Below are 24,124 nucleotides of genomic sequence, written 5' to 3' on the forward strand. Positions count from 1 at the left end.
ACACTGAATCAGTTCTTTCTTCTGTTCACATACAGATGACCATTTTCTCTTTTAAGATGGTTCTCAGGCCTCTCTTAATCTTTCATTGGTTGTTTTAAATCACAGATCCCTTCAGAATCCAATTAAAGGTATGGAACACAGACAAACAGGTGTCTTATATACAGACCCCTTCAGAATCCAATTAAAGGTATGCAACACACACATATACACATGCTTTACATACAATTTCAAATTTGTTATGCTCTAGATGTGTAACTGATCTATTATATACAGTGAGTACAACCCTGAAATGAAATAAATCTGCTTATTCCAGAGTGGAGGCAGGGAGCAGACAAATTTTAGATAGGCATTATGGGAAGCCTTTTGGAGGAGGTAATACTTGAGCTGAAATACAACTGATGAAAAGCTAGGCTCACAAAAATCTGGTGGACAGAATTTTAGACAGGCATTATGGAAGACATTTGGAGGAGGTAATACTTGAGCTGAAATACAACTGATGAAAATCTAGCCTCACAAAAATCTGGCAGAAGTACAGTTCAGATGGAAAAATCGGTGAGTGCAAAAGTCCTGGGGCAGGAGTAAATTTGACATGTTTAATGAACCAAAAGGAGAAGGTGGCTGAACAGTGTGGTTCGAGAGGCAGTCAGAGACTCTGCCCTGTGCAGAGTCTTGTGGACCCCAGCAGAGTATTCTGATTGTAAAAGGAAACCACTGAAGGATTTTAAGAGTGGTTATCATATTTTAATGATATGAATGTGATTCAGATTTTCAAAAGATCACTCACAAGAATGTAGAAAATGGAGAAGGGGACCAGTTCTGAGCGTTTTACAATAGGCCAGGGAGAGATCATTTGATGGTGGCTTGGACAAAAGCATAAACAGGAAATAGAAAAGTGCGAAAATGAAAGACTGAGGGTACATTTTCAGGTGAAATGAGAACTTTATGATATGGGATAAGCAAGAAAAATAGCAGCCAGGCGTGCCTACTGGTTTCTGCTTTGAGCAACTTTGGTACCATTTATTCCAATGGCACCGTTTACTGCTATGAAGATTACCGAGGCAGGAACAGGGCAAAGGCAAGAACGAGCAACAGATCTGCTCTCAACATACCAAGTCTAGAATCCCACTTCATCATCCAAATGGAGTTATCAGGTAGGCAAGAGATACTCTTTCCTACCCCATCCTCCTGCTGGATGTGCCCCATGGAGCAGGCCTATGTTTCTACATAGAAACAAAATCCAGACCCTAACCATAGCCGCCTCCCACAGTCCCCAGCACACCCAAGTCACAAGGTAAATTACTTTCATATGTGCTTAAACTTCATATCACAGTTTGCTCATGCCAGATAATCACAGTCATAACTTGAAATAATTAAAAGGTTGATTCAAAGGAGGATATATTAACCCTGTCTCACAGACAATTAAACTAAGACATTCACTCCTTTAATTGATTTCCTCTTGAATAAGAAATAAGATGAGATGAAAATCTCTAACCTCTCAGCCAGGGCGTTAGTGGATATAATTTCATAGCAACTGTTATGGCTTGAATTGTGTCCCCCCCACAAAAAGATGCTTAAGTCTTAAACCCCAGGACCTGTGATCTTATCTGGAAACAAGGTCTTCGTAAATGATCTAGTGTAGATGAGATCATTAGGGTGACCACCCTAATCCAATATAACTGGTATTCTTAGTCTTATAAAAAGTGGACATTTGGACACAAATAGGCTACTCTGGCCACCTGATGTGGACAGCCCACTCATTGGAAAAGACTCTGAAGCTGGGAAAGAGTGAAGGTGGAAGGAGAAGAGGGCGACAAGATGAGATGGCTGGATGGCATCACCAATGCGATAGGCATGAACTTGGGCAAACTCTGGGAAAAGGTGAGGGACAGGAAGGCCTAGCCTACTGCAATCCATGAAATTGCAGAGTCGGACACGACTTGGTGACTCAACAACAACAAAAGGCACACAAGGGAGACTGCCATGTGAACTTGCAGGCTAAGAGCAGAGTGATGTATCTCTAAAAGGATCATTGCCAGAAACCAAAGATTTTCTACCAGAAGGTAGGAGAGAGGCATGGTACAGATATTCCCTTACCTCCCTCAGAAGGGGCCAACTTCACTAACACCTTGCTATCAGACTTCTAGCCTCCACAACTATGAGACAATAAATTTCTGTTGTTCTCAAAGTCACCCGGTTTTTGGCACCCTGTTATGGCAGCCTTCAGAAACTAATACAGTAAATGATAAGAACTTAGGTTTCACAGTTTGCAGAGGCCTAGATTCAAAATTAACTGGAAGAGTAAGAGAGGCATATTTGAATTATACAGTAATTAATTTTCTCCCCAAACTTAGTAAAGCTATTTTCTAAGCTTTGTACCTGTCAATAAGTTATCCTCTTTGACCTTTTAGCTTCTGATTTGTAAATTAAGACGGATAAAAGGATCAAAAGGAGATAATGTACAGTAAGTTATTTTGCAGTCCATGAGAATTATACAACAGAAAGTAATACCAGTATCAACATGGTCACGTGACTATTACCTTAGTAAAAAATACACTTACATTAAATGTGTGTGTCTATCTATCATAAGCCATCATTACTTACCTACAGAAGATGTGCTCACATCCGCCTAAGCACACAGGCTCCCTCAGAATATTAGTGCTGTTTGAAGAAAGAAAAATAATCAAGACTTAGGTCACTGTTAAACATTTTTTACCCAACATTTCACAAGTCCAAGACCCAACACTACTGTACTTGTTTCTCAAAACATAAGATATTAAGGTCATATTCATTTGAAAGGCTGTAACTCCCTGATTAAATATTGTATCATCACACATCTGTTGAATTCAAATAGCAACTACCAAACTCAGGACAAACTGTAACACTTTTTATAATGCATATGCTGTGAAATCATAGAAAGAAGCAACTTTGGTCAGTATCTCTTTCAAGTAAAACCAACCACTGGCCACTTCTTTCAATTCATGATTCAAAGTGTAGACCATAAATCTCAAAATGAGACTCACAAATAGAATGACTATACAGTGTACTGTCCAAATGACAATACTTCTGAGAATAAAGGGGAGTGATAACTGGATAGAACAGCAGGTAGAAATCAAGACTGTCATAGAAAAATAGGACATCTGGTCCCCTTGACCATAAAAATTTATGGTTTCCCATTAAAAAAAAAAAAAACTGCTTTCCAGTTGTTGTCAAGTAGCCATCTATTTTTTACAGATGTCTTTTCAGAAATGCAGCTATTCTTTCTATTTACAGGAAATTGCTTTATTCTTTAAAGCAACTGGGAATAGGAATCATCAGGCTGGCAGTCTGCAGAAAATTAAGTATCCCCAGCATTGTCCACCAAAAAACACCTGCTAAGTTTGATAATCCTAAGAAGGTAAAGCTACTTAACTAATAAACACAGATCAAGTCATTAAAGTCAGAGGGCGTAATGTGGCAAGAAAAAACAGGAGAAGTAAAGCTTTTTAAAAAAATGAACTTTTTTTGGTTTATTACACTAACCCTAGGACCTTTAGGTATTTACATCATTATTATCCAATTATCTCTGCGAACATCTCACATATAAATAAAAATAGTTTTCTACATTTCTTGAAAGATCAGATGCATCACACTGCACATTTTAATAGATATGAACATTAAAGTGAAATTGAGTTTTCAGCAAGAGTGCTAAAAACAGAGCACACCCACAATGTTATTCTCAAGATATTGAAAATGGTGCTCACTGACATTATAAACCCATCACTTTTTAAAAACTCAGAATATCTGATTTCTCTATCACACTACATAGAACATAGTGATAAAAATATGACTTGTGCCAGCAACTTCTGGCAATTCAGATGATCTCTGCTACAATGCTCATGCTAGTCCTATAATTTCTGTTCATTATTTGAGCTACAAAACCTAACCTCTGATCTCCGAATAAGTGTGTTAAATTCTACTTCATTACAAGCTCTGCTTCTGAGATCTCAAAAGTGGTGTGACCAAAAGTCCTCTTATCATAATATACCCCCTCTCTTTCACCCTGACCAAACCTCCACATTCAGGTTGCTCTCCATCTGGAGAGACTTCCATTCAGTATTAGCTGCTTGGATTCCCTACCAGCCCAGGCCACAGAGTTTTACATGCTTCAGCACCATCACCCTAATTCTACTAACCTCTCAGACACTCAAGAATGCCAATCTACAATGCTAGACAGGCCCCGTAGTCAGCTCTTTCTATGCCTGCACTCAGGCTCTGAATAACCACTATAAAAAGACAGAAATACATACAAACTTGTCTCTAAAACTCAGGTAGTTTCCTCACCGTTGTATCTCTACCAAAATGATGTAATAGATGTTCTGTGAGTAAACAAACAAATGAATAGACTATTAAAGCAATGCCCAAGCTCTAAATCCCATTAATCTTACTGAAGCCAAACAGTGTGAGCTTTGTCCCACCAGATTTATTCCTACTTCCCCACCCTCCAGGTTCAGAGTTGTCCTTGGATCCTGTATCTTCTCTGCTTTCTAAAAGAGCCTATTCACATGACTATAGCCACCTTTCATCTTCTAGCTGCATCTAAACATGCAAAGTTAATCTCTCCTGCAACATAAAAAAAAAAAAAAAAAAAAAAAACCCTTTAGACCCTACCTTCCACTCTACCTTCCACCCTACCTCTTCCCTTTCTTGTATATTTAAGATCTTAAATAAGGAATCTCATCAGCAAGTCCTTCCCTGGCTTCCCTGGTGGCTCAGAGGTTAAAGCGTCTGCCTCCAATGCAGGAGACCCGGGTTTGATCCCTGGGTCTGGAAGATCCCCTGGAGAAGGAAATGGTAACCCACTCCAGTATTCTTGCCTGGAGAATCCCATGGACAGAGAAGCCTGGTAGGCTACAGTCCATGGGGTCGCAAAGAGTCGGACATGACTGAGCGACTTCACTTACACTTTCACTTTCACCAGCAAATCCAGGAGTCCCCAACCCTTTATAGCACCAGGGACTAGTTTTGTGGAGGGCAATTTTTCCATGCACTAGTGGGCGAGTGGGTGGGGTTTGGGGATGATTCAAGAGCATTACATTTATTGTGCATTTTATTTCTATTATTATTACATCAGCTCCATATCTGATCATCAGGCATTAGATCCTGGAGGTTGGGGACCCCTTAGCTAATCTGCCTTTCTTCCTAGCTTTACTCTCATCACTCTGTTCACACTGCTCACCAAAACATGTTTTGGTCCTCATTCTCCCCAACATCCCTGTGAAATAACATCAACCTCACCTTCTTTCCTGAAACCTTCCCTGAGTTTTAATTTTCTTAATTTGCTGAGTTCAATACTTCCTTAGCTGCTTCTTTTCCTATTTCTCAATGGAGGTGTACCCTCAGGATGCAGCCCACAGCCTTCTGGCTCTCTCTGCCAATACTTGACTCAATGACTTGATTCTATTTATAAACTTAAATTTCCTTCCTAAAATGACTCTGAATTTCTTGATCTACAGTTCTTACCCTTCACCCTAGCAACCTACAGTGCAGTTAGCAATGAATCTAGTACTATGAATAACTGGTCAACTATAGTAATTATTTTAATTAATGACCTTGAAAATATTTTTTATTGCTGTTAATAAATGAGAAAAGACACTGGGGGAGTGAATGAAAAGTACGTGCATGTGTGAGTTAGGGGAAGGAGCAGGGAGAGGAATGTTACAGCCAAAGCTGTAGTTCAAGGAGTAGTTCAAAAGAATTCTAATGGAAGAGCTCAAAGAACAGATTCGCTACACAGAGGGTGACACCGATTTCTGTCAAAAGTGAGACTTTCTCAAATGTCTAGAGCTTCGCCGAGAAGACGCTCTGGAATAAAAGAATCCTTATTACAACCAGACAATACCTATCAAAATTTTAAATGTGCCAAACTTTAACTCAACTATTCTACTGCCAGCAATTTATTTTTCAGATAATCTCAGATGCTTGCAAAACTGAAACTTCAAAATAGTAAAGATATCTATCTAAATAAGACACCAAAAGCTTCCAGAGACTAAGATAAAATATTAGATATATATACATACATATTTTTTTTTAAGAATTCAGAATAGCATAAATCATCTCAAGGGAGACAATGGACATTAGGTCTTCACAGTGAATGACTAAAAATTATTTTGTACTTTGAATACGATATCCAGTCATCTTCCACAGTAGAAAGTTGATCACTGGTAATCAGAAAAGTCATCTTTCAGAGTAGGAAGTTAGGGAATTAACAAATAATGTCCAAAACAGAAAAAAAAATCTAGAACTAGCAATAGAAACACATTTGGTCATGTGGAAGTTAAAAGAATTAAGAGATGAAAGAGGCTGTACCTGGACTACAGAACTCAAAGGTAATAGGAATGAGGCAAAAGAATGTTTCATTACAGTAGTACAGTCTTTGTCCCACTGATTTTGTCAACCATGTTCAGGCATAATTTTAATTTAAAAGTTTTAAATGTAAAGACACATGGACAAGGACATTCACGCTAGGCGAAGTCTTGTGTTTACATAGCACAAGACTGGAAACTAAATTTCTACCAAGGAAATGGTTAAATAAATCATGATACATCTACCTGATCATTGGTATCCTCTCATCTGAGGTACAAAGTGCTTATACAAATAGAGAACCACTTAAGGGATACACAAGTAATTGATCGCAGTGAGTCCTTGAAGAAGGTTCAGACTTACTTGTCATTCATTTAACAAATATTGAATGACTGTATACTGTGTTACTTTAATTATTTGGCATATACATGTATTACTTTCAGGTTTTAAAACCCAATTTTAAACAGCGCTTCACAATTTGGTTACTCCAAAGCAAAAACTGCTTTTATCACACCTGTCAGTGTCTGTTAACATTTCTCCATCACCTTAAGTCCAATGCCAAGCCCAGGACTGCTCAGACTGCCCCCAGTCTAGAATACATCAACAGTTCCTCCTCTTCCAACACGTTTTCCAAATACTCTCCAGGATGACAGAATAAAAGTGACACTAAACAAAGAAGCATAGAAACACTTGGAATTTTGTTTCCATACCATTCTCTTCTGCAGAATCTGTACCCTGCAGCAGACATACACAGGACACAAAGCTGACTGCATTATACTCCTTCCTAGTGAAAGTGAAGTCACTCAGTCATGTCCGACTCTGCGACCCCTTGGACTTGTAGCCCATCAGGCTCCTCCATCCATGGGATTCTCCAGGCAAGAATACTGGAGTGGGTTGCCATTTCCTTCTCCAGGAGATCTTCCCGACCAAGGATTGAACCTGCGTCTCCCGCATTGTAGGCAGACACTTTACCGTCTGAGTCACCAGTGGCTTACTAATCTAGTTAGGTAGCTTTATAAGCCAAGTTAACATGTGCCTTAAGTACAAAATATTCTAAAGTTCCACACATGGCATCAAGCGGGGGCTCTGGAAACCAATGTTGAAAACTAAGTATTTTGTATTTTATCTTCCTGATTCCTTTTTTTTTTTTTTTTTTTTAAGTCTCCAAATAGATCATAGTCCTACGGACAAGAAATCTTGACTTTCATTTTTTCTGAGCTCCCCAACACACCATTACCTACCTAGCATGGTGCTATGTGATTTCAATAAATCCTTAGTGAATGAATCAAGCGGAAGACTACATACAAAAGTGCATTTATATTAGCAATTCTATTTTATCCTCACCCTGTATTTTGTCTGATATACAGGGGAAAAAATCCAGAGGAATAAGAAAATACATTTGCACAGTAACAGGATTTCTGCACCTTGAAAATTCAGCTACTTTACTTTTTTCCATCTGCCGTCATACTTTTGTTACTTTACATGTAGTTGATTTAGAAAGACCTGTAATCAGAGGATTATAACTAAGTGAAGAAATAAGTAGGGAAAACAGACTTTTTTTTTTAAGGTCTTACTGACAGAAAATTTTCTTTGCAAAGAAGAAAAAGAAAGTAAATTCAGTTGAGATCACAATACTGAGGCAGACCTATTTCTGAACTGAACTGGTCCCTAAATTTCCAGGAGATATCAACTGCTATTTAGTATTAGGCAAGATAGCTACTGGGCTTCCCTGGTGGCTCAGTGGTAAAGAATCTGCCTGCCAAGTAGGAGACTTGGGTTCAATCCCTGGGTCCGGAAGATGCCCTGGAGGAGAAAACAGCAACCTACTCCAGCATTCTTGCCTGGGAAATTCCACGGACAGAGGAGCCTGGAGGGCTACAGTCAATGGGGTCACAAAAGAGCTGGACCTGATTTACCTGATTCAGACAGCTACTACAGTGCTCATGCATTTCAGAAAATCCCCATGCTATTTTTAAGCGTGGACCAACACACTTACCAAAATGCAGAGGCTCACCAAGTTAATTAAACAATCTGGGTTTTTTTCTTAAGGGGAAAAAATAAAATTGTTAGCAAATAAAGGAATATGGACAATGACAGGAAAGCATGTTATTTTGCACAGTTATTCTGTATGTCAGATTCAAATAAATCACAGGGAAAAATAATAATTCGTGTCTAATTATTCAGTTCAGTTGCTCAGTTGTGTCCGACTCTTTGTGGCCCCATGGACTATAGCACACCAGGCCTCCAGGTCCATCACCAGCTCCCAGAGCTTACTCACACTCATGTCCATTGAGTCAGTGATACCACCCAACAATCTCATCCTGTCGTCCCCTTCTCCTCCAGCCTTCAATCTTTCCCAGCATCAAAGTCTTTTCAAATGAGTCAGTTCTTCGCATCAGGTGGCCAAAGCATTGGAGTTTCAGCTTCAACATCAGTCCTTCCAATGAATATTCAGGACTGATTTCCTTTAGGATGGACATGGACAGATTGATCTCCTTGCAGTCCAAGGGACTCTCAAGAGTCTTCTCCAACACCACAGTTCAAAAGCATCAATTCTTCAGCACTCAGCTTTCTTTACAGTCCAACTCTCACATCCATATGACTACTGGAAAAACCACAGCTTTGACTAGATAGACCTTTGCTGGCAAAGTAATGTCTCTGCTTTTTAATATGCTGTCTAGGTTGATCTTAACTTTTCTTCCAAGGAGCTGCTGCTGCTAAATCACTTCAGTCGTGTCCGACTGTGTGTGACCCCATAGACGGCAGCCCACTAGGCTCCATTGTCCTTGGGATTCTCCAGGCAAGAACACTGGAGTGGATTGCCATTTCCTTCTCCAATGCATGAAAGTGAAAAGTGAAAGCAAAGTCGCTCAGTCGTGTCCGACTCTTTGCAACCCCATGGACTGCAACCCACCAGGCTCCTCTGTCAGCATCTTTTAATTTCATGGCTCCAGTCACCATCTGCAGTGATTTTGGAGGCCCCCAAAATAAAGTCTCTCCCCCCAACAGTTTCCATTGTCTCACCATCTATTTGCCATGAAGTGATGGGACCGGATGCCATGATCTTTGTTCACTGAATGCTGAGTTTCAAGCCAACTTTTTCACTCTCCTCTTTCACTTTCATCAAGAGACTCTTCAGTTCTTAGCTTTCTGCCATAAGTGTTGTGTCATCTGCATATCTAATTATTTAGTGTCAATAAATATTGAATAAATCAATGAGTCAAACATCAAAGGGGTTAATAGAATTCTATACCTTAATGTCTAATAGAATAGAATCTACTATTATGAGACAGATAAGCCACAGAGAATATCATGTATATCCAACTCAAATAGTTTCGGTTATTTTGTCTTCCCATATATTCCCTTTCTATCAAAGCAAAACAGTATCTAAAACTGCTGATACTCCTGTTCGTAAAGTATCACTTCCCCTACCAGGTGGCTCAGACGGTAAAGTGTCTGCCTATAATGCGGGAGACCCAGATTCAATTCCTGGGTCGGGAAGATCTCCTGGAGAAGGAAATGGCAACCCCAGTATTCTTGCCTAGAAAATCCCATGGACAGAGGAGCCTGGTAGGCTACAGTCCGTGGGGTTGCAAAGAGTCAGACACGACTGAGCGACTTGACTTCACTTCACTTCTTTCCCCTACTTGATGTTCAAATACTGAGTTTCAAGGCTTAGACACAGGCATTCACCTTTGATAGATGAAATATTCCTGCCACATCAGTAAACAAGAATCACAGTCATCAGCGATTTCAACCCTGAATGTCTGAGCCTGAAGGGCAACCAGAAAGGAAAACAATACCTCCAATCCAGCAGTCAGTAGCCTGCAGCCACTCCCTACAGCGAGCCCAGAGGCTACTGGCCCCAAATAGCTGAGATGCCTCTGAAAGGAAAGACTTCAGTAAGCCCAGACTTGAATTTTTAGAAAAGTGCTAAATTCCTTAACCTGAGATATCTGGTTTTAATTCACAAAAATACTTTTGATATTCAGACTACCCGCCTTTTGTTGCAAACTTCTATGTAAACTGACTCTTTCCAGCCCGCAAGCAATTCTCTCAGGGTTACCTCACTTGCCGTCTCCTGTGCTTGAAGTCCTAAAAATTCCCACCTAATAAAACATAACTCTCAAATTCTAGGTTGTGACTATTTTTTAAGTCAACATTTTTATACCCTCTTTCCCACTTACTTCCAGGAGTTATGTTTTCGATTGCCATGTATTTGCTGCTAACTTTCAAATTTGCACTCTGAGCCTGAAACTCTCCTCAGGCCCAGACCTGCATAACAGTAACTTCACTTGCAAGACCATCTCCTCTGCTAAAGGTCGGTAACTAAAAGGTGCGCAATGTGTCTGGTAAGTTTCCCCAGCAGTCACAAGCCCTATATAACACCAAGTCTGTGTAGCTGTTACCGGACTGTGCATGTCCTGGGTCTAGCTCTAAATCCCTAGGTGGAAGACCTTCACCTTTACATCTGCCCTGAAGCCTTGTTGTTGTTGTTTTGTTCAGTTGCTAACTCCTGTCCAGCTCTTTGCAACCCCATGGGACTGCAGCACGCCAGGCTTCCCTGTCCATCACCAACTCCCTCAAACCCATGTCCATCCAGTCTGTTATGCCATCCAACCATCTTATACTCTGTCGTCCTCTTCTCCTCCTGCCCTCAATCTTTCCCAGCATCAGGGTCTTTTCCAATGATTGGGCTGTTTGGATCAGATGACCAAAGTATTGGAGCTTCAGCATCTGTCCTCCCAATGAATATTCAGGACTGACTTCCTTTAGGATTGACTGGTTTGATCTCCCTGCAGTCCAAGGGACTCTCAAGAGTCTTCTCCAGCACCACAGTTCAAAAGCATCAATTCTTCAGCTTTCAGCCTTCCTTATGGTCTAACTCTCACATCTGTACATGACCACTGGGAAAACCATAGCTTTGACTATACAGATCTTTGTCAGCAAAGTAATGTCTCTGCTTTTTAACATGCTGTCTAGGTTTGTCACACCTTTTCTTCCAAGGAGCAAGCATCTTTTAATTTCGTAACTGCAGTCACCATCTGCAGTGATTTGGGGTGCCCAAGAAAATAAAGTCTGTCACTGTCTTCCATTGTTCCCCCATCTATTTGCCATGAAATGACAGGACCGGATGTGATGATGAAGCCTTAGTCACTGTTTATTATGGGTAATTATCCCCCAGGAACCTATGGAGGATTCCTGGCATTTCAAATGAACTAACCAGGTCCTCTGGTACTTCCACCTGCAATGTAATCTTAACCTAGATGCTTTAATATCTTAATTTAACAAACACTTAGAAACTATATGTCCAACACTGTGGCTGCAACTGTGAACCTACCTGTATGAAATGTGTAGTATAAGTGAAAGAGAAAGGTGCCAATCAAAGAAATCAAAATACCACAGAAGTAAATAAATCCCACAATTTGGAGGACATGGTTTGTGCCTTTTTCTATGTGTATATCCAACTTAACTAAAAAGTTTTAAATGATATTTTGTATCCAAAACATGCTAATAATTCCAGAATCTGAGAACAGAAAAGAGTTTGAAAAATCAAGTCATCCGTTTTCCTCATTTTACTTATGAGGACGCCAGAGTTCAGGGAAAGTTACACACGTGGCTCTCCTTAGGGAGTAACAATGCTTCTAATCTAGGATCTGACTTTGTCTTAACTCTGCCCACCTGACTCACTCCCTTGTTATTCTATATACTTTTCAGCATATTTTCATTTGCTATAATCTTCTATCCGGCTCCACCTATAAAAATCTATCTAAACCCCAATTCAAAAGCCCAGGATGCTTTCCTCCATTAGCCCCACACAAGTACTCATTTCTGCATCCCCTAATTTACCCTGGATTGTGTGTTAGGTAAGGTAAGGTAAGGTAAGTCACTTCAGACGTGATTGTGTGTTAGGGTAACGCATTTCACCTCTTACAGCTCAAGATACCCTCCTTGAAGGTGGAAAGCCTCAGGGCGTCAGAACACACAGGTAGTGCCTCAGCGGTTGCTCATTGTCCTAATAATGAAGGCAATAATCATCCCAACAAAGGATCAATGGCCTGTAAAAACGCCTCTGAACAATCAGAACTAATGAAGAAAGACAAATTCCTGATGCTGGCATCAGGAATTCTATCCTTTATTTTACAAGCATCAGTATAGCAATTCAAACAGAACACACACTGCTCTGAGTACCTTATAAATATTAACTCATTTAATTTCCTTAACTTACAAACTTACAAAGTAAACTTACAAAGTAAAAACTACTAACATCTCACAGATGAAGAAAATGAAACATATACAGATGAAATAATTTGTCCAAAATCACCGAGCCAGGATTTGAAGCCAGGATCCAAAATCCATTCTCTTAACCACTAAGCTATGCAACTTCAAAACAATGTCAATCACCTTTACTATTAATAAAATGACCAGAGGTAATTTAGTAAAATAAAATCGCCTATCTTAAAAAACACAAAACTACATTTTTACTTTTTACTAAAGTTGATTTAAAAAATCATTAGATTAAGGACCTATAGTACAACACAGAGAATATTCAATATCAATGGTTTATGGTAATAAACCATAATGGAAAATACAAAAAAATGTGCATATATGATAACTGAATCACTTTGCTGTACACCAGACACTAACACAATACGCTGTAAATCAACTACACTTCAATTTTTTTTAAAAGTCACTAGAATTCCAAGTTAAAATTGTGGTAGATGCTAAACTCCAACCCCCACCAAAAAAATATATCAAGAGGTATCTTATTATTTTAACTCACAAAACAGCGTCAAATGACACCTGGGCTTTCACACTACATTTCCTAATTTCTGCTTTCTTTAGGAACACATTATTCTCATGCTTTCTGTCAGCCTCTCAAATGACAGTCTTCCTGTTGCATTTTTCCAAATCTTTAAATAGCTACTATTTGGTTGTGAGGCAGGCACTTAACACAAATGTCACATCTGGCCTCTTGAACAATTTCATCAGCTTTGCCTTGAAGTCATACTCATGTTAAAGGTCAAGAAAGGATGCCCTGTAATGTAGCCAATCCACCCTCACCCACTAGTAATGCCCAGTGCTCCAAAAGAGATACAATGTTCTACACAGGACAGGTGACAGCTGGGAACGGGAGATGGATAACAGCTGCAAGCTGAATGTAAGGGTAATTGGGGTAATCACTAGCCCACTGAGTAAAACTGTGAAGCTCTATAAAAAGGACATACTGACACACAATTGCAGATAATATGACTTTGTTTTGAATGATGCCTAGCAAAAGCAAGAAACAGGGCATCCTGAGTTGCTCCTTTCAAGCTATGATACAGCCACTAGGCAAAGCATAAGTGGGAAGACTGGGCTGGTTTTCTCCCATACTTTACTCGCCACTGCTATTGCTACTGCTAAGTTGCTTCAGTCGTGTCCGACTCTGTGCAACCCCATAGACGGCAGCCCACCAAGCTCCTCCGTCCCTGGGATTCTCCAGGCAAGAACACCGGAGTGGGTTGCCATTTCCTTCTCCAATGCAGAAAACTGAAAAGTGAAAGTGAAGTCGCTCAGTTGTGTCCGACTCTTAGCGACCCCATAGACTGCAGCCTACCGGGCTCCTCCGTCCATGGGATTTTCCAGGCAAGACAGACAATGTCAAATGTGCAGTGACAGGAAGAGGAACATCAATCATTGCTAAACTCTAAACCCCATTTGACACTAAATTTTCCATCAAAAAGGATTTTTTAAGCTTAAGATGTTTTAAAATAGTTTTGCAAACTATTGCCTATGCACCAAATCAAGCCTGTTTTTGTACAGCCTTTGAGCTAAGAATTTATGTTTTTAAGGGTTGTAAAAAACAAAAGAACAGTGTGTGGCCAGCAAAGCCTTAAATATATACCATATGACCCTTAGAGAGTTTGCAGAGCCCTATGTTAAAATAAGCACAAAAGGAATAGCTAAGATTTAGTTAATCCATCAGTCGTTCACATATTAATTTTGTGTTTTCAATCACTGGAGTTAAATATTATTAACCATGCAGGATGAGTTGTATTAAAAGTCTGGACCTAGTTACTGATGTCTACTTTCAGTCTTTTTTGGCTCTTATTGTTTGCTCACTTTAGTAAAACTGGAAAAATACTGGTGGGGACAAAACTAAAACTGGCTTTATCAGATTTCAGGACAACCAATAGATTATTCCTATAGATTAGCTCTTTTTTCCACCTTCCTCCCAAACCATTCAGCAAGCAGACTGTATTTTTGTATTTTTATAAGACACTTGTTGTAGGACTTCCCTGATGTCCAGTGGTTAAGAATCTGCCTTGCAATGCAGGGAATGTGGTTCCATCCCTGGTTGGGTAGCTAAGATCCCACAAGTTTTGCAGCAACTAAGCCCACAAGTGACTCAACCACTGACCCCATGTGCCACCAAGGAAAGAGCTCCCACATAACAAAACGAAAAAAGAAAAAGGTCCCACATGAAGCAACTAAGACCAAATATAGCCAAAAAAAAAAAAACTACTGTCACTTGTTCAATGATTATCACCACAATAGCCACCCCAACAGTTGAACTGTCTAGTGAAGCAACATGCTGCTACCCTCGCGCCTTCCATACTGAAATGTACCATCTGAACGTCTAACTTTCATTGACTTTTAAAGGTGTGACTACAGTTGCTTCTGTTTTAACAGCCAGCAGAGCCGGTTTGTTTGAAATTTTTTATTCTCAGATGGATGACCTGTGAGCTATGGGAAAATACACACAATCAGAATGTCTTCATATACAACATGCCACTTTTCTAGAGTGTCACGATGTCATTTCATCACGTTTTAAAGTTTTTGTAAAACAAAATGTTAAGTACAAAACTCTGACAGTTAAGTCCTTTCAGTTTGAAAAAGTTGCTATATTACTTATGCTTTCTGTACAACTAAGTTCTGCAAGTTGGAAATCACAGTGAGAAAACAAAGTCCAAAAAAGAAATATGATAGAACAGTCACAAGCAGAGAGAAAAGCTACCAGAGTGATAGTGACACAGAAATGCTGAGCTGTGCACGCTGCAGGGGCTCAATAAAGGATTTTTGAGCAGGAAAAGTGAGATAAACCCTTTTATGGTTTTATAAACCTTCTTGACCTCTATATTAGGAGAAGCTACAGGAAAAGGAGAAGCAAGGAGTACCAGTCATAAAAATGATGGAATGAAAACCTTGAAATGAAAGGATTCCCATGGTGTCTAACAGTATGAAGGAAAACAAGCAAAAGTTAATAACACACAGCATCTCTAGAAGCTGGAATCCCAAGCCACACAGTCTTTGATCAAACCAAGGAAATGTGGAATTGAATAAGCAATCGGCAGTGTCCATTACACTGGCATCTTCCAGTCAATCGCCAACAAGGGTACCCAAAACTCCCCCTCTCCAAATAAGGCTGCGACGGAGAACTGATCAAAGGAGTCAGTTCAGCAAAGTGACTGCTGCTTTATATTTAGCGGGCCTCTTCAAACATTACAGCCCTGGGACTAAGATTCTGAAATTACCCTGGACACAAGAACCAGGGGCAAGGTGAACAGTGCAGATGCCTCAGCCCTACCGATTCAAACTCTGGAGGCGGGAACTGGGATCCTCCTCTTTAGCCACACCTCTAGACTCTTTTGCCCGCTAAAGTTCAAAAACTACCATCTTAGATGGTGTTTGGTGCAACTGAAAGGCAGAAAGTCGCCCGGAAAGGATTGAATGGGGCCAGACTGGGGAGAACGAACACCGGATCCCTGTTGCTGTTCAGTCGTAAGTCGCGTGGAACTCTTTGCGACCCCCTAGACTGCAGCAGGCCAGATCCCTGGGCAGGTATTAACATACCCGCCAGCCCAAAGAGGGGGCGGGAAGGGGAGCGGGAATGAGGAGGAAATCGGAGGCTTGAGGAGACCCCTGGCCGCGCCGCGACCCTCCCGGCAAGCCCCCTCGAGAGTCGGTCTTTACCAGCGTGAGCAGCGCAGCAGCTTCTCCAGCCGGTCAAGCGCTGCGCGGCTGTGGGCCCAGGCCCCGCGACCGGCCGGCTTCATGGCGGGCGCGGGATGAGGCTGGTTCCCGGAGCGGACCCTCGGCTGCCGGTTCCCCTGCATCGCCCCGCCCTCGCGGTGTAGGCTCCTCCGAAGGCGGGAGGCTGAGAGAAGTCGGGCAGCCTCCGAGACACCGGAGACCGGAGACCCGACTCCTCGACCCAAACCCAAGTAGTTCCTAGGTCTGGGCCAGCGGGACGCCTAGAGGGCGGGGCGCGCGGGTGGGCGGGGTGCACGGGGTGGGCGGAGCAAGGCCGAAACGCGCCAAAAGCCGGGGCACGCTAGCTGGTGGGGCGGGGCCTAAGCAGGAGGAGCGGCCGCTGCAGGACCCTTGTGTTGGTGGAAAAGGGGGCGGGGCCACAGGCTATCTGGAGGTATAAATGCAAAAAAAAGCTGAGACGGTTCTAAGGAACTTTCACTGAATTTAATCAATGGAAAGTCACAAGCCGAGAAGTTTTAAGTATTATCTATGTTACTTGCTCAGTCGTGTCTAACTCTTTGCAACCCCCGTGGACTGTAGCCCGCCAGGCTCCTCTGTCCATGGGATTTTCCAGGCAAGATAACTGGAGTGGGTTGCCATGCCCTCCTCAAGGGGATCTTCCGGACCCAGGGATGGAACCTAGGTCTCCTCATTGGCAGGCGAATTCTTTACCGTCTGAGCCACCAGAGAAGCCCTTTAAGGAGTGCTATTTCGACAGTTGCTTTGTTTGGAAAAGCTTTGCTGTGACACTGAAGATGCCACTCTTGATTGCTAAGAAAGTATCTTTCTTTTCTTTCCCTACTTCCTCTTCCACCCCCACCCCAGGCTTTTCTGTGATCGCCATATATACAGACGGGCTTAGCGGTGGCTCAGAGGGTAAAGCGTCCACCTGCAATGCGAGAGACCTGGGTTCGAATTCCGGGTCGGGAAGATCCCCTGGAGAAGGAAATAGCTACCCACTCCAGTACTCTTGCCTGGAAAATTCCACGGACAGAGGAGCCTGTTAGGTTACAGTCCATGGGATTGCAGAGTCGCACATGACTAAGCAACTTCACTTAGATATACACAGACACTAACTACTACTCACCCCTTCACCCCGCCCCCATCCACTCCACTGCCAAATCTTTGCATTTTCCCCCCTAACTTACTCGCAAATTTTCCCATTTCTATCTTCACAACAGGTCCAGTTGTATCATTTTAGCCTAGATTTTCCCCATCACCTTCTAGCTGATTCCCCGGTGTCCCCCCAAGTCCCCTTCAATCTTTAAACTGCACTGCAACTGTCTAAAACATTTCCAAATAAACCCATGGTTAGTAGAAGTAGAAGGAGAAAACTAAAGATTTCAACTGACCTATGATAGCATGAGAAACTAAGCACATGTTATATATATAAATATACACACATTTGTATATATATAAATTATGTGCTTAGTCACTCAGTCCTGTCTGACTCTTTGCATCCCCATGGATTGTAGCCCACCAGGCTCCTCTGTCCATAGGATTCTCCAGGCAAGAATACTGGAGTGGGTAGCCAGGCCCTCCCCCAGGGGATCTTCCCAACCCAGGGATTGGACTCAGGTCTCCCACATTGAAGGTGGATTCTTTACCGTCTGAGCCACCAGGAAAACCATATAAATTATATGTAAATATATATTATTCATATGTTTCTGTTTATATATAAGCATATATTTACATTTATATATATGTTATAAATTTCAAAAATTTTATGGCACCCCACTCCAATACTCTTGTCTGGAAAATCCCATGGGCAGAGGAGCCTGGTAGGCTGGAGTCCATGGGGTCGCTAAGAGTCGGACACGACTGAGCAACTTCACTTTCACTCTTCACTTTCATGCATTGGAGAAGGAAATGGCAACCCACTCCAGTGTTCTTGCCTGGAGAATCCCAGGAACGGGGAGCCTGGTGGGCTGCCGTCTATGGGGTCACACAGAGTCGGACACGACTGAAGTGACTTAGCATTAGCATAGCATATATTATTTCTTATAATAATTTTTTCCATTGTGGCCTAAAACATTTATTAACATACCCTGGAGGAAGATATGGCAACCCATTCCAGTCAGTATTCTTGCTAGGATAATCCCATGGGGAGAGGAGCCTGGTGGGCTGCAGTCCATGGGGTTGCACAGTCAGGCACAAGTGAGCAATTGAGCATGCATTTATTAATATATTTAAGTTCAGGGGTAGCCAAGAAGTTAATCCTTGATTTTTAACCCTGTTAAGCCATTGTTTACAATTTGCAGACAAAACAAGCTTTCAGTTCAGTTCAGTCGCTCAGTCATGTCCGACTCTTTACAACCCCATGAACCGCAGCACGCCAGGCCTCCCTGTCCATCTCCAACTCCCAGAGTCCACCCAAACCCATTTCCATCCAGTCGGTGATGGCATCCAACCATCTCATCCTCTGTCATCCCCTTCTTCAGCCCTCAATCTTTCCCAGCATCAGGGTCTTTTCAAATGAGTCAGCTCTCTACATCACGACTGAAGCGACGCAGCAGCAGCAGCAGCAGCAGCAAAAATAAAGTCAGCCACTCTTTCCACTGTTTCCCCATCTATCTGCCGTGAAGTGATGGGATCAGATGCCATGATCTTAGTTTTCTGAATGTTGAGCTTTAAGCTAAATTTTTCACTCTCCTCTTTCACTTTCCGGAGAAGGCAATGGCACCCCACTCCAGTACTCTTGCCTGGAAAATCCCATGGACGGAGGAGCCTGGTGGGCTGCAGTCCATGGGGTCGCTAAGAGTGGGACACGACTGAGCAACTTCACTTTCACTTTTCACTTTCATGCATTGGAGAAGGAAATGGCAACCCACTCCAGTGTTCTTGCCTGAAGAATCCCAGGGACGGGGGAGCCTGGTGGGCTGCCATCTATGGGGTCGCACAGAGTCGGACACGACTGAAGCGACATAGCAGCAGCAGCAGCTTTCACTTTCATCAAGAGGCTCTTTAGTTCTTCTTCACTTTCTGCCATAAGGGTGGTGTCATCTGCATATCTGAGGTTATTGAGATTTCTCCCAGCAATCTGGATTCCAGCTTGTGCTTCCTCCAGCCCAGCATTTCTCATGATGTACTCTGCATATAAGTTAAATAAGCAGGGTGACAATATACAGCCTCGACGTACTCCTTTTCCTATTTGGAACCAGTCTGTTGTTCCATGTTCGGTTCTAACTGTTGCTTCCTGACCTGCATACAGGTTTCTCAAGAGGCAGGTCAGGTGGTTTGGTATTCCCATCTCTTTCAGAATTTTCCACAGTTTATTGTTTAGCAAACTTAAAATGTTAAATGAACTTAGAGAATTAGTTGGCAATTTCAGGAGCCAGTCTTTTTTTTTTTAATTATAATTTTTAAAATTTTAATGAAGTATAGTTGATTTACAATGTTGTATTAATTTCTTCTGTGGCTTCCCTGGTGACTCAGAAGGTAAAGGATCTGCCTGTCATTCAGGAGACCCAGGTTTGAACCCTGGGTCAGGAACATCCCCTGGAGAAGGGAATGGCTATCTACTCCAGTATTCTTGCCTGGAGAATTCCATGGACAGAGGAACTCTGGAATTGGCAGCTCCAGTCCATGAGGTGGAAAAGAGTCGGACACACTGTGGAGCACAGTTGGAAAGAGACTGACACTTTCCACACTTTTCATATATATATATATATATATATATATATATATATATATATTCTTTTTTATTTTCTTTTCCATTATGGTTTATCACAGGATACTGAATATAATGCCCTGTGCCATAAAGTAGGACCTTATTGTTTATTCATTCTATATGTAATAGTTTGCATCTGCATCTGCTAACCCCAAAGTCTCAGTCCCTCCCCCCAAACCCCCTCCCCCTTGGTATCCACAAGTCTGTTCTTAATGTCTGTTTCTGTTTCATTTATTTTGTACTTTAGATTACACAAAGTGTTATCATATAATATTTGTCTTTCTCTTTCTGACTTCACTTAGTTGATAATCTCTAGATCCTTCCATGTTGCTGCTAATGGCGTTATTGCTTTCTTTTTTATGGCTGAATGGTATTCCATTGTAGATATGTATCAGCCCGTCTTTTTCCATTCATCTCAGACAGTCCTACTTCTAATCCCACTTCCTCTACTGAATAATTGTGTGATTTAAACCAAGTCTTAAGTTCTCTGAGAATTTGTTTCCTTATTCGCAATATAGAGATTTATCCTGTAGATTTGTCAGATTATTAAATGAGATAAATGTAAAATCACCTACATCATAAGTACTCAAAACCAATGTGAAGATGACTGGTACTGTGACTGCTTTACTTATCCTAAAATACATTGAATACTTTTATCAGATGCCTTTTATTTTTTATCAGGGCACACTTTACTTTGTGATCAGCATAAATGAAAATTTCACATTTTGGTCAAATGATTTGAGAACCAAATAATTGTTACTGGTCTATTCATAGTGCTATTAAGTGAATTATGATGCAGGTGCAATGAGCTCTTTCTCCTATTTGTTTCCTTTTTCCTTCCCTCTACCACTGCTCCATAGGTCTTCCCCAGCGGCTCAGTCAGTAAAGAATCTTCCAGGAATGCAGGAGATTGCCTGCAATATAAGAGGCCCAGGTTCAGTGTCTGAGTCAGGAAGATCCCCAGGAGAAGGAAAAGACAACCTACTCCAGTATTTTTGCTTGGGAAATCCCATAGACAGAGGAGTCTGGAGGGCTACAGTCCATGTGGTCACAAGATTTGGACACAACTTAGTGACTAAACCACCACCACTGCTCCAATACCTCCCACCCCCTAACCTCACAAAATTCTTGGCAGCTGTTTTGTAGTGGCCACAGTTAACTGGTCAAGAGAATAGGCAAAGTTATTCTTCCATCAGCCACTTCCCCTTCCATTCCCTTACTCCCAACCCCGCAGTGCTGCAGTTCAGCTGGCTGATGCTTAGCTTTTAGTTGAGATGGGATATGTGTCTTTAAACCAACTCTTCCTCCCAGCCCTGGATCCTGAATTTCAAAAGCCAGTTCTTTCTCACACGGCCACTGGACGTGCAGGTAAAAAGATGAGCAACCTTTCAGGATGAGGTCCACGAACAATGTGTGAAATCCTGAAATTCTGCTCCCAAAGAAAACCTCCCCTGGGAAATCTAGTCCACTTATAGGATTCCAGGGGAGTCTTAGCTTAGGGCATTAACAATATCCCTTCTCTGCTTTAAAAGGGCGAAATGGTATCTTCACATCACTTCATGGCAAATAGACAGGGAAATAAAGGAAACAGTGACAGATTTTATTTTCTTGGGCTCCAAAATCACTACAGACTGTGACTGCAGCCATGAAATTAAAAGATGCTTACTTGGAAGAAAAGCTATGACAAACCTAAATGAAAACCTGCTGCTCCTGCTGCTGCTGCTGCTAAGTCGCTTCAGTCGTGTCCGACTCTGCGCAACCCCATAGACGGCAGCCCACCAGGCTCCCCCGTCCCTGGGATTCTCCAGACAAGAACCTGGAGTGGGTTGCCATTTCCTTCTCCAATGCATGAAAGTGAAAAGTGAAAGTGAAGTCGCTCAGTCGTGTCTGACTCTTAGCTTCCCCATGGACTACAGCCTACCAGGCTCCTCTGTCCATGGGATTCTCCAGGCAAGAGTACTGGAGTAGGGTGCCATTGCCTTCTCTGAAATGAAAACCTAGATGGCATATTAACAGAGAAGGCAATGGCACCCCACTCCAGTATTCTTGCCTGGAAAATCCCATGGACAGAGGAGCCTGGTAGGCTGCAGTCCATGGGGTTGCACAGAGTCGGACACGACTGAAGCAACTTAGCAGCAGCAGCAGCAGCAGCAGCAGCAGCAGATGGCATATTAAAGAGCAGAGACATCACTTTGCTGACAAAGGGCTGTATAGTCAAAGCTATGGTTTTTCCAGTAGTCATGCACAGATGTGAGAGTTGGACCATAAAGAAGTCTGAGCGGCAAATAATTGAAGTTTTTGCGTTGTGGTGCTGGAAAAGACAAGGAGTCCCTTGGACTGCAAGGAGATCAAACCAATCAATCCAAAAGGAAATCAACCCTGAATATTCACTGGAAGGACTGATGCTGAAGCTGAAACTCGAATACTTTGGTCACCTGATGCGAAGAGGCAACTCATTACAAAAGACCCTGATGCTGGGAAAGATTGAGGGCAGGAGAAGGGGATGACAGAGGATGAGATGGTTGGAGGGCATCACCAACTCAATGGACCCGAGTTTGAGCAAACTCCAGGAGATGTGAAGGGCTGGGAAGCCTAGCATGCTGCAGTGCATGGAATCACAAAGAGTCAGACACAACTTAGCAACTGAACAACAAAATAGTATCTTATGTCCCTTTCTGTTTCCCTGCAAGGACCTCCTGAATTCTTGAGTTTAGGTTTGCCACTTCATTTCACTCCTAGTCTTTCCTTCTCTTCTTCCAATTAAGCATTATTCCCCAGAACCTCAGACTCTTCCAAAATTATTCATCCTACCCCAGTGTAACACTCTGGTACCAGGAGGTAATCTGAATGATACAAATTGGCTTGCTCTAGCCTACTTACCCATTCTGCTCTCTCCATGCCCAGCCCCTCCTCACTGTGATTACCATCTATAATTCTACTTTGGGCTTCCCAAGTGGCACAGTGGTAAAGAACCTGCCTGCCAACATAGGAGACACAAGAGACATAGGTTTCATCCCTAGGTTGGGAAGATCCCCTGGAGTAAGAAATGGCAACCCGCTTCAGTATTCTTGCCTGGAGAATCCCATGGACAGAGAAGCCTCAAAGAGTGAGACTGAGCACAAGCATGAATTCTACTTTACTCCAAATGGGCTTCCCTTGTGGCTCACCTGGTAAAGAATCTGCCTGCAATGTGGGAGACCTGGGTACAACCCTTGGGTTGGAAGATCTCCTGGAGAAGGGAAAGGCTACGCACTCCAGTATTCTGGCCTGGGGAATTCCATGAACTGTAGAGTCCATGGGGTCACAAAGTATCAGACATGACTGAGACACTTTTACTTATTCCAAAGGCACCTTGTGCCTGGACCTCTTTGCCAATATTCAGGCTCAGTATAACTATTTGTTGAAAACAGTCTAAATGCTAACTTTTTTTGTGTGTTTGAAGTATTTTACAAGTAGTAAATTCCTCATATTCATTTGGATGAACATATATAACAAGCAAAATGGGAGAAGCATAATACCCAGACTCTCAGCCCATGGAATGTAAGTTATCCCACAAATTTAGCATGTACACTAGTTCTTCTCTGGCTTTTAATTATGATGTCATGCAGTGAACTCACCACCTCAGTTCTTTTGAGTGCTTTCTCCTTGACGGATATAAATTTTGTTTTCAATGACCTGGCCACCAACGAGTCCATCCAGGGGCCCAGCTCTGCTCCAGAGTCGTATTGGTAAGAACTTTGGGGCTTAGTTGGATTCAGATTCCAAACCTCCTACCAACCAAACCTCTGCTGTAGTTCAGGACACAAACTGCCAGTCTGGATCGATGCTGCTGGAGCAAGGTCAACCTCAAGCTCTGATTCTCTCTCCTGTGGTCAATTCTCCTTGTCTGAGTTTCCTTAGGGAAGCAAACACTTAAAAACTATTTTTTTTTTAATTTTGATACAGTTTTTCAAGGTTACTTTCCATTTACAGTTATTGAAAAATTATTGGCTCTATTACCCATGTTGTACAACATCTAAGAGTTTGAGCCTGTCTTACACCCAATAGTTTGTGCCTCCTACTTCTTACCCCTATATTCCCCCTTCCCACTCTCCACTT

General features: G+C 42.0%; 1 protein-coding gene across 5 annotated transcripts in view; it reads right to left on the minus strand.

Annotated features, from left to right (window-relative positions):
• BARD1 (BRCA1 associated RING domain 1) overlaps positions 1–16,591 on the minus strand; it is a 92,512-nt gene extending 75,921 nt beyond the window's left edge. For 2 of the 5 annotated variants that reach the window (XM_055573384.1, XM_055573385.1), the window contains exons 1-2: positions 16,297–16,591; positions 2,602–2,658 (exon numbers count right to left, since the gene is read on the minus strand). In XM_055573384.1, the coding sequence (XP_055429359.1) occupies positions 2,602–2,658; positions 16,297–16,439 (200 nt within the window). In that variant the 5' untranslated portion in view covers positions 16,440–16,591. Of the gene's footprint in view, positions 1–2,601; positions 2,659–13,123; positions 13,433–16,296 lie in introns of those variants that run through there. The other 3 variants (XM_055573387.1, XM_055573388.1, XM_055573386.1) reach the window with 2 other exon arrangements.
• Positions 16,592–24,124: the final 7,533 nt, after the last annotated feature.

Source organism: Bubalus kerabau, chromosome 3 (genome assembly GCF_029407905.1).
Source record: "Bubalus kerabau isolate K-KA32 ecotype Philippines breed swamp buffalo chromosome 3, PCC_UOA_SB_1v2, whole genome shotgun sequence".
NCBI lineage: Eukaryota > Metazoa > Chordata > Mammalia > Artiodactyla > Bovidae > Bubalus > Bubalus kerabau.